At 42.3% G+C, this 12030-nt stretch overlaps 1 protein-coding gene across 8 annotated transcripts in view; it reads right to left on the bottom strand.

The window, feature by feature from the left end:
• The window catches only part of LOC310880372 (contactin-4), a 300385-nt gene that overhangs the window by 48540 nt on the left and 239815 nt on the right, over positions 1 to 12030 (bottom strand). For all 8 annotated transcript variants that reach the window (XM_083796070.1, XM_083796077.1, XM_083796071.1 and 5 more), the window contains 2 exons: positions 11345 to 11474; positions 6913 to 7063 (listed from right to left, as the gene is read on the bottom strand). In XM_083796070.1, coding sequence (XP_083652196.1) covers positions 6913 to 7063; positions 11345 to 11474 — 281 coding nt within the window. The remainder of the gene's footprint in view (positions 1 to 6912; positions 7064 to 11344; positions 11475 to 12030) is intronic.

Raw genomic sequence — 12030 nt, 5'->3', positions numbered from 1 at the left:
ATTGCTTAAATTCTGAAGCACGTAAGCACTTCTGCAAATGAACCTTGAGCGCTTTCTGGAAGCGCGGCTCTCTCCTGACCATTATCTGACAAGGTCCAAGTTTGCTGTGCACGCTTTACAGTTCCTAATGCTGCCGTAACTGAATTCAATGAGTAAATGCCATTATATGCTGCATGTCTGTGCTTTTATTGGTTTTCAACTAAAAAAAAATATAAAATCCTCCTGCTTTAAGCAGTATGGCTTTGTGTGTGCAAGAGTGTGCTCATATATCACAAAGCTTGTCAAGACTGCAAGATAATGGGACCAACTGGGAAAATTTCCATGAAGACAGCGAGCGTGCCTGGAGTATCTAGGTCAGATCCTTCTCTAACAAAATGCACTATGAGGGTCCCTTTATACAGAAACTTGTTTAATTAAGATAACAGATGTTGCTATTATATGAGTCCTAGTGAGTGTCTGTTTAATTGGACACTTTCATATTCTTTGCTACCAGCACAGAACATCATTTGTTTTTTATGAATTTCTTTCCTTACAATTAAACCATACAAACAATGCACTGTATATTCATAGAAAAGAAACAGCTCTAATGATATAAGGGCTCTACATGAACAAGAACGGGAGAAGACTAATTTGTTTGGGGGCTTAAAAGTACAATTATTTTTCTGTCCTGGACTGAGTATATGTCTGGTACCACAGCAAATGTGACTTCCAATATCTTTAGGAGAACATTACGAATGAAAACCATTGTGTACATATTTTAAACATTCATTATTTCAAGGGAAAACACATTAGATTTTGACATGTGCAAGTTCTTACCAAGTGCTGACAACAGAACAGGGAGGCACTGGCAACTGTGTGATTGAGCAGGAAACTTATAAATTTCTCCTTGAAATTCTTTCACCTGAATTTCTCCTTGAATTTCAGAACTCTAAACCAGGTGATGGATTCAGCCTTGCGCTCAGACTGTCCGTGCCAAACCTGCTGCAGGCCACGTGCTGGTGTCTCAGGAGGCCTCAGGACACTAACCCCAACGACAAGTAGCGTACAGCTGGACCCAGAGGGCACTGCCGGCCCGGCTCACCTCTTCGCAGCGATGTCCCAAAGCATCACAGAACATGGCTTCACCAACACAGCACCACTCCTAGTGCCGATACCACACACTAAACCAGACTACATGCTTCACTCCACCGCTGCACCACAGCCTGGCTAACACAGCGGCAGGATGGCCAGGCAGCAGTGCTAACAAACCCCAAGACTGGCAGAAAAGCAGGTAAATAAAAGATATCTTGGATTTCCTGCACACAGCCTACACTGCCTGGAGCTGGGAACCAACACAGGATGAGAGACAGGGAAGACTCACGAAGAAAATCACACTAATCCTGCAGTACAAACCAGCGTCTAACTATCCCTTCCAACTCTACTCCAAGTAAATTATTCCATGCCAATACCAAAATACATCAACTTGACCAATTCGCTTAGAAATTTTCTTAAGGTACTCTAACAAAAGGACCTTTGGTAGGAAGTTACTAGGAGACTGTTCAATCCGTGCAGTTGAGTGTGTAAAAGCCCTGGGGCGTCACTGCAGAACATGCTGTCAGCATCAGCCTTAACACCAAGCCCCCGTGGGCTCAGCCCTTGGATGGTGTGTGCCTACGTGGAAGAACCTGTAAGTCTGCTGGTAGCAACGTTCTTTTGGTGGCTATGGAAAACAATATGAAAATTAAGGGAGATTTAATTGTTTCAAAATTAAGGTTGAATTAACTGTTTTATATTATTTAATTATCACTTCCTGATGTATAGTTCAAGGCGAATTACAGTTCCGTTTCAGGACGTTCCTCTAACAGTTTGGAGTGCGGGAGCAGCTGTGACAGAGTCTTATTTTAATTTCAGCTGGCAGAACTCTGCGTAGCTCTAGGATTTTCCTCTAATCATGCACAGCTCGATTCTCCCTCTAGTACCCAGGAAATCTGAATGAAGGTGTCAGGGACGACAGTGACTTGTGATTTCCACCAGAGTGAGGACGAACTGCTTGTGCTTACAGCTAGCGCAGTTCTCTGTGGGAGCCACGCTGTAATTATGAACAAATCGAAAGCTTTCTATGGTAAGATCACCTGAAAATAAAGGTTCTAAAACACAAGTCTTAGTAATAAATTTACGTAACGTTGTGGCATTAGGTGTAATTGAATTATTATGAGAGGATTAAGAAAATCCTGCAAGAACAATCTGAGTGCCGGGACTTCCCCTCCCACTCCTGCCAAGGAACAGCATATACAGTGTCATGCTAGGAAATAATTGTCACAAAATGGAAATACTGGGCTCTGTAAAACGCTTGATCTGCAACTGGCATTCAGGAGTTTAAAGGAAAGACTCCCCATTAAGGACTTGCTTTCATTCACACCAGTGTTATGCAGGGGTCATCAATTAATGGAAGTTTTTCCAGACTTGTGGGTAGCTGTGGATATCTGTTTTATCTTGGTAAATCTCAGGTGAAATTACCCTCCACCGCTGTAACTCCCACTGACATCTAGGAATGATTCGTTTGGTTTCTGAGACAGCTTCTGTGTGAAACATGGACTCGGTTTGAATCGTTGTCTTTCACACGGTGTAATAACTGCAGAAGACCATGTCTCTGAGTATAATGTTTGTCTGATTCCTATCCACTGTGTATACAATGCCATTGATGACTATGTATTTTATATCCAAAAAGTCACTTGACATTGACTGTCGAATTTCACAAAATCAGAAGGATAAAGACATAAGATAAGAAGAAGATCAAATTGCCACTGAGGATTAAGTAGAAACCATACTTTCTGGCTTCTGTAGTCTGTGCCCTCATTCCTCTATTTTTTTTTTTTTTTTTGCCTGGATTAAATGCCAGTCCTCCTCGGGCAGCTGGGCAGTAACACCCTCCAGCTCGATCTCAGAGGGGTAAGTCCAGCACCCCTCCTGAGTCACACTGATGTTGGTGACACATGACTCAAACAGAACCTATACAATAGGAATCCAGCTCTCCAGAACATCTCTTCTACTGTTGAGACAGAATAAAGGGATTGGAGGACAAACACATCTGGAAATGTAAGAGAACCAAATTGTATGTGAAAAACATTTTGAAACCTCAGCACAGATCTCTCTGTCTGATCGAACAGTCTGAAGTGACCCCAAAGATGTAATGCAGTTTTGCAATAACCAAGGACCCTAATTCCACCTTGAGCTCCCATTTCTTGTTGGGAGGTGTTGTTCAGTCCCACATCCTATCCCAGGGGTGTGGAAGTGGAAGTTACATTGGCAGGGACTGGACTCACCTGCTCCTGCTCTACCAACAGCCACAGCCACCCTGTAAGGCTGCTTTGTACGGAGTGGCATTAATACAACTGACGACCTTCCCCACAGAGCATTATAGCTATTTTGCCTGGAAATGTGAAGGGAACATAAGGGAGCACCAGGGACAGAAAATGAACTCTTCCATATAGAAACAGTCCTTGTTTCTGAAGCAGAATTTGCAATGTATCTGTGCTATAGCAGATTCTATATAAAATTTACCTTCTGGAGTCAAGCTACTAACGTTATTTTGACTCAGTCAGGCCTCCAAGGCAGGATTTCCATTATTATGGAGATGAACTACCTTTAATGACTGCAATAATATAATTGTACCTCAGGGCAGAATTTCTAATAACACGATTGCACAGTTCTCAAACACTGGTAAGAGATATCTTCAGGGCAGGTTATTCATTAGGGGTGCAGTACACACTAGTAGTTCAGCCTCTAGAGAAGAATATGAAACGTAAAGCAATAAAGCTCTTTTTTTTCCATGGTAATCTCTGCCCTCTGGGCAAGCATTGAACAACACACTTAGTTTTGCCTCCTGGACAGCTGTAGCCTCGAGAGCAGGAGTCCTGGCAGCCCAATCTGATGCACGCTATTTCCATCTCCAGAAAGTTGTCCCTAACATTATGCTCCATCTGAAAAGTCACAAGAGCCCCAGGACAAATGCCTGAATGATTGTCACCGTCAAAGTCAGGCTGTACATCAGAATTCAAAGCAAGGACAAATGCATTAACGTTACTTTTAACTCCACCTGGAGTTGGCGGGACCATCCACGTTTATCAACCTTCACACAATCAAGTTCAGTTTGGAGAAGGCTCCAGATGTTCAGGTGCCTCTCTGAAACTCAAAGGACTCTAATGCCAGTTAAGCTGGAGATTTCATTTGTTTCTCCCACACCTGTCGCAAAGTTCTCTTTTCTGCCCTAGATGAAGAGATTTCAGCAGCAGATTTTCTTGGCATCTTTCTTACCGTATCTCAACAGATTTTTTCAACAGCCAGGAAAGTTCTTGTTTGAAGCCCACATGTAAGTGTGGGTGTAAGGATGTACTAGGACTGGACTTCAGTCAATGCTGCCATCCACCAGGGAGGCAGGGAGAAGATAATGTTTCAGCAAAAAAGAAACCAGAAATTTAACCAGCAAGGTTAAGCAGATGACCAGCCACTTGGCCTCTCCTACCCCTGTGAAGTCAGACAGCACTGATGAACAATGCCGTGATCACAGAAGACAATATAAATCCTTAATTGCACATTTCACACAGTCTCCAGTCACAGATTGCAGGGATGGCATGGTTAATAGAGGCAATGACGAGGATTCAACACCCTTGTCCCCACGGGAGACACAAACAACTGCGCATAAGAACTAAATAGGTCCAAGTGCCAAGCCAACGGAGCAGTGTTCATTAAGACATTTTGCCAGATAGGTCCTGCTGGAAGCTCTGGCTGGCAGAAAAACCCCAGGGCTGAAGTAGCAGAAAATTTCACACCTGCTTGGGCACATTTCACGTCTGATTTCCCATCCAGGGCTCAGTGCCCGAGTGGGAGGCTCCGGCTGGGTGAGGTGCGCTGGCAGGCGTGGGACGAGGAGTATGGCATTTCTACAGTCTGCATTGAGCACAGCTCTCAACTACCTTTTTTTCTTTTTTTTTTTCCTCCCCAACTGCTGCACCAGAAAAATAGACATATTTTTTTCTCATACGAGACAATCTAGTGATGTTTTTCATCACATCTTAGCAGGTTTTTATGACTAAACCTGCCTTGGGTGAAGCTGGGTCAGGAGATCATGGTAGGTGCACCCAGGGAATTGCTCCTTAAAATACTTGCATGGAGGTGTGTACACTTCAGGGTGTGCTCTGGTGTGAATTCCACCACGATGTGACTTCAGGTGATAAAGTTTTAGTGGGGGGAGCTAGCAGGTGACTGAGAAAAGGGAACACTATTTTCACAAAGCTTTGAATAAACCTGCAGTTTTTTGAGGTGTATCTCTTCCTCTGAAACTTGGTGGAAATTGGCTGAAACATCAGTAGCCCATTGTAATAGCCAATTCAGAAGTTATCTGTGATGACAGGCACAGGCAAACTGAACCACCACCTAGCCATGAGGTACAAGTGAACAAGCCCCTTCCCTTGGAAAGCTGGGACCCAGCGTCCTCTGCTGTATTACAGCAGCTGACTTTTAGGAAAGTTTGCAGAAGAAAGAGTAGTGCTAGAAAAAAATCACTTTGTTGTCAGCATTACATAGCAGTGACAAAGCAAGAAACGGAGTTGCTCTCACTTGTTTCCTTTCCTAATCCCTGACTCACATAAACCCCTGCTTCCTCTCCCACTCGCTATATTTAAATGAGGAGATGACACCACAGCACGCCTAGAAGAGCAGCTTCAGAGAAAACAGCAAATGTTAGCTGCGAACTTTGCCAGCAACCTCCAGCATTTAGTATCTCCCCCCCTCACCACAATCTTCACCAGAAGAACAAGCTACTTCAGTTTTAAAAACCAATGTATATTGATATGCTATAGCGTCAGCCTTGCCCAGCTCTGTGCCCTGGCTGCTAACAGAAGCTCTGCACACACCTCATCACCCAACTCCTTTTATCCTAAGAGACCAAGTCAAGTGGTTCATAGACAATTGCATCCTAAATACCAGATATCAGGTGGCAAGTCAGAAATACGTTGTGCCTTATTTTACTTCTCTGGCTAAAAATGTATTACAGCTTTTCACACACTCATACAAATCATCTCGGTATATATTTTAACGTCCATTATAGGCAGGTTGGCTGGAGCAAGACTAGACTTTGTGAGACAAAACAAACAAACAAACCAAACCAACCAACCAAAAAACCAACAGCTCTATCCAACAGGTTTAAACTTTTAAAAATAACATTTTCCTATAATTTCTGGCTCTTTTGTCTGTACTCACAGGTCACGATTTTTCCCACCAATCCATTGCAATAAAAGAGGTATATCGCACTTTGAGGTGTCCTACACTACTCTACGGGTCCCTTTCTCAGATGCTGCATAAGCGGAACAGGTAACACAACCCAGAGTCAGCAACTGCTACAAGCACAGAAGCAATGCGTGTGGATTTAAAAAGTAGGCTCTTATTCCTAATAACGTTTTCCCGTGAACTTAAAAAAAAAAAAAATGACTTAGCCAGTCTGAAAAAGCCATCTCCAAGTTAGGCATTATGCCTGCCAAATTAATTACTGACCCTGAATAACTCCTGTTTGCAGGACATTGAGTAATTTACCAGGAGAGTGTAATTTGCAGTGGAGGGTTTCAGGGATATACTGCTGGGGATTTTTTTTTGAAAAACAATGGCTATTTAGAGCAATCCAGAGGCAAAATATTTGCTTTTTAGAATGTATCTTTATCAGCTTCTTGGCAGGGGTGCTTTAATAGTACACAGAGACTGGGATGAACACAATGGGAATAGAAATATTGGCCCAAGCTCCTTGAGGTTGAACACTGGCTGTTTTCACATTTATTTGCAAGTCAATTTTAGGAAGCTATTAATGACAAATTTAGCTTTCATTGCTGAAAGCCCCTGGGTTGGAGCAAGCTAATGAAATAAATGGTTACTTTAAAACATTACCTCTCATTTTCTCTTAGGATGTCTTTTCCTTTCTTCCAAGAATAAGTAGGTCTGGGGGAAGCTTTCGGCTTACACTCAATGATTACTTCACCACCCACTTTCACAAGAGTTAACTTTTTCAAGAGAGTTTTGGAAAAATCTGGACCGACAGCTGAAAGAAAAAAAAAAAAAAACAGATCAAAATTACCTCTGGAAAAGGTAGTCAGACACATTAGAATATTCCAGGGTTTCTTCTCACCTGTAATTGCTGAATGATCTGCTTTAAAATTTTATTTTTAATACTTTATATTCACAGTTGTTGCCAGAAGAGGGTCTTTTATTTTGATGCTATAAAGCTGAGAGACCTTGACACAGCCAGGTCTTGAACCAAGCAAAACAAGGCAAGACTTCAGTAGTCATCAGGGCACAGGGTACTCTCCAATCATCTGTCTTAGTTTCTCCAGGGCACAAACTTCTATTTTGTGAAAAACAGTCAAATGTTCATTGAGGCAAACACCAAAGCCCTGCAGACAGTCTGCAACCTGACTGCAAGGCAGGCCCGGCACGGAGGAGATTGTTTGGCTTCTGATGCCTGCCTCAAAGGATTTTTAATGATTTATTTGATGAGACCAAATGACAGGCAGAGCTCGGAGGAAGCTGCCTCTAGGAAGACCAGAAGGTTTTATTTATATCAAATAGGAAAATAATTTTTTTTCAGTACAGAAAGCTCAAAGCAAATAGGTGAGGCAACTTAAGGGTTTCATGAACAGCTCTTGACCTGCTCACTTCGTCTTTGCTCACAGGAGTTTGCTCTCAGACAGCCCAGTGGCAGCAAACTCTGCCCAGTCCCTCCTGGTCCCCACAAATTCTCTCCATCCCTGTGCCTTCTGCCATGTCGTCATATCCCCAAGCTTGCAGCTGTTTGCTCATCTTTCTTTCTTGCTGCACCCTGCAAGGTGAGAGTTTAGATCACTGTGCATTGCAACTGCTTGATGCTCCAGAAAATGATCTAAAGCTCACCTGAATCAGCTGGGAGACAAAAACCTGCAGTGTGATACAGAAAGCAAATTCATTTTTCCTACAGCATCTTGCCTGCCTCCATTCTTTTGAATATCATTCCTGCCGCAAAAGAGTTGAATATAAAAAATAATCCTACGTTGATAACATGATGGGCTTTATGATCTCATAGATCTCTTCTACCTTCCACTTTTATGAAACAGAATTCACAAATCTCTGAGCTGTCCTGCCTGCTATGTCTAACCATAGAGAGCTGATTCATTTTAGCATAAGGGAAAACGTATATGTTATTAAAGACTGTAAGAGCCACCTGAAAAACAACACCTTATATATAAAACATTTCAAAATTAAGGCAGCATCCTGAGGATTCCAATGCACTCAGAACCAGATGAAGCTTAGCTATAACATAATATCATAATTAATATATTATTACTTTTTGGAAAATTTTTCAGATGACTGTCCAAAATTTATCGGCAAAATAGATTTGTGAATAATCTTCTTATTTCCATCTCTGTAAGCATCAGCTTAGACTTTTTTTTTTTTTAAGTAACTTTCTACTTACCTGCAATCCTGCCTGTGACAGAGGAGTTACACGACATGGGTTTTATTCTATGATGGCTGACAAACAAAGTAGTTATCGAGGGATAAAAACTACTGAAATTTAGGGGTAGGAGGAAAATCTAGTCTGATTCTTATGCAAGATATTCAGCCCTCAGCCACAGACTGAGTCATCCCTACGAAACACCGTATCACTAGGAGTTGCAACAGACTTGTTCAGGTGGTGGTACCTTGTGAAACAGCTTCTTGTACTCGTCTATGGGTTTTGTGAAATACGTCAGTTAGCTGAAAATAAAGAGTTGCTTGTATGAAGACAAAAAAAAAAAAGGTCTCTTCTGTAGGTACACACGCTTATGGATGAGACAGGGATGTAAAATGTTGCATCTGAAATTTAGAAACTCTGGGCTCTGTTCTCAGCACTTCCGTAGCCTCCCTGTGCCACTTGAGGGGTAATGCATTTAATGGCTCCACACCTTGTTTGTAAAATGAGGATTTCAATTTCATTTTTTTCCTCACTCTAGGCCTCTCTCCCCATTTTTTTCAAACATTTAGCTTGAGAACTCTTCCAGGCAGTGATTGCATTTTACTATATGCTTTTACAATGCCCAGCACAACAGGATTCTGGTTCTAGCTGAAGACTCCAGGCAATATAATTGGCAACAATAATAGAGAAGAATCACTCTGAGAAAAGCTCTATCTGTAATTTTCCATTTCTCTTTTTCACTTAATTTTGCTATAAGCCTCACTTGCTATTAGTGGTGTTTAATCATTTCAAGTGCTTAACTTCAGGACCTGTTAAAAAAACCATTTTTATACTCAGAAAGATCTGTTTAAAAGCTAACATTTCTCAGCGAGAGCTCAGAATATTGACCTCCTCTGAAAACCCTTGTGAAAAGGAAAACATACTGTTTTTCTTTAAAAATGCCAAATTAAATCACCGATCCATAGAAATTGATGTGCAGCACACCATTCTGGTACTTCTCATGTGACACAGAGAAGCAAGATGGTGTAATCCAGATGAGAAGTCGGCCAAGTACAATTTATCTGGCAGGTTTTTAAGAGCAGGCTCTCCAAAGTCTTTGCTCTTGGTGCCAACATGGGGTCTACATGGGGATGTCCCTCTTACCTCTAAAGCTTGGTGAGGGTAGAAATCACGTTCGTTATAAATACCCTGAATTCTCCGTTTTCAGTCACATTTCTCTGTGTGGTGGCTCAGTCTGCACTGAGTGTGCAGACGATGCTGTCTTGTTATTGCAGGCCTGGTCTTCAACCTGCAGTCCAAAAATGTCAGTGACCACGTTCTCAGGACCAGCATCAATGCCATCGCTGGCTCCGAGAGGCCACTGGGTACTCGGGGCTGCTGGGCCCCAGGAGGGCTGGAGGCACGCACTAACAGCCCACACCTTCCGAGATCTGCCTTCCTGACAAAGGCTCACATCTCCAGGGGTTTTGAATAGACAGGGAAAGCATCAGGGGGCTTATTTGAATTTCTTTCATGCAGAAACACGCCCAATATATCTTAGTGCTGTGAAGTCTGATTTATTGAACATTATTGTACTTTTCTTGAACAGCAACAATGACAATCTTTCAAATGATTTTTTTTTTTTCTATCCAGGCATGTATCGCTGCTGATAAAAATGACCGATATTGAAAATGCCATAATCAGAAAAGACCTCATTCTTTGTTCTTCAGGATAAAGCAGGGAATTATGCTATTGAACACACACTTTGAAAACAACTAAAGCACTATTTCTGAATTGCAAATTCTATTTGACTCTTCAAAACTACATACATATTTTGACTTATTGGTTCCTAGGCCTATCACTCACACATGAACTTTCAGAGCAACACTTGGGGGTGAGGTGCAGACCTGCAGGACAGCTGAAGTCAGGAGGGGCCTCGAAGGTGGTCCAGCCCCAGCTCCTTCCAGCAGGGCCAGCCTGAGCAGGTTGCCCAGTGCCGTGTCCAGTTGGGTGCTGAATATTTCCAAAGATGGAAGTGACACAACCTCTCTGGGCAACCTGTTCCAGCTTTTGAAACAGTAAAAAACAAATTCTATGTTCAAATGGTATTTTCTGTGTTTCAGTTCATGCCCATTGCTCTTATCTGGGCACTGGGCATCACTGAGCTGAGCCTGTTTCTGTAATCCTGCTGCCTCCTTACACATCAGTAACACCCCCAGAGCTGTCTCCAATAGTTCCCATTAGGTATTGTTGAGGAAAGCAGGGAAAACAGCTTGTTAATTCAGTACAGAGTGTGAGTCTGGAGACTTGAATTCTGTTCTCATTCAGAGACACATCTTCTGGATTTCACTTTAAGCCTGATTCTAACCCGCTGGAGGAGCTGAGGACTCTCAGTTCACAGGAGCTTCTCCTGATACTAACAGAGAAAAATAGAGTAGGGGTACACAAAACAGGTGGGGCAGGAGTTATTTTTCTTGGTGAGGGTTTGGGACTGAAGCATCGTGATTGCCGTTTGGATGGCGAATGGTCTATTCGGACAGAAGGGTTTTCAACATCTCCTCAGGACAGTCCGTCTCTGCAGCCCACGAGCAGGCAGCTACTGTCCAGTGTGCTTTGAACTGGGGCAATACGTGGGTGTCTCCACAACATGTTTCTAACAGCAAGAGGTGAGTGAGCTTGCCAGCTCTCTGTGCTCAGTTACCTGGATGAATACGAGAATACGGGATCATGTAAAGAAATCTGTTCTCTATATATCCGCTTTCTCAAGTTTTCATTTTATGCTCTATTTAAAAACAACAACTTGACAAAAATCCTCAGCAGCACTTCTGCTTCAGACACCGAAACTTGGCAGAACCAGTTTGGGTTAAAGCTGTGCCAATTTTGGAAGGTTTGTAGCACTCAGGAAAGTAAACTTACCTATGACACTCAGTTCTGCACTGGCAAAAATGATGCCATGTCTGTTTTCTGCTACACACTGATACATCCCGGCGTCCGACAGGCTGACATTCGCTATCGTCAGTGAGCCCTGCTCTATCTGAACTCTGCCCTGTAAGAAACAGTGAAACAAAGAAGTGAGTAAGGAGATCCCTCCTTGGAACATAACCCCAGCAGGAGTTGTGCCATACTGTGTCCAGGTAGAGAAAAAAAGGTAGGGGCAACAAGAAAAAATTGCATGCTCCAATCTATTTGTCTGCCAACTAAATTCTTGTCAGGTTACATAGTAAGTGGAAAAAAACAATACAGTAGTTGGTAAATGTAATTTAAATTGGAAGACTTTCCCTTGACTTCTCATTGATTTAATACCCAAACCGTTTAGATTAATCTCCCTTTCAAGTAAGTAAACTTGAATAAAAAATTGCACTTTTGTTCCATGGTGGCATATCAGAGCCAACCTCATTCTTTAAAGCAATGGCATTACAGGTATACGGGGCAACGAAGGTCTGGAAGACTGGTTGCCATCTTAGCTGGTACAATGGGAAATATTCAAAATCCTCTGCATTTTTTTGAAAAGAATATAGATGTTAATAATTTAATGATCCTTTTCTTTGTATCAGCCACTAACGTGATTTAAGTACAAGACCATCTGCTAGTGACCAGCATGA

Source organism: Anser anser (genome assembly GCF_964211835.1).
Source record: "Anser anser genome assembly, chromosome: 12".
Lineage (NCBI taxonomy): Eukaryota > Metazoa > Chordata > Aves > Anseriformes > Anatidae > Anser > Anser anser.
This window is presented reverse-complemented; position numbering and strand designations above follow the sequence as displayed.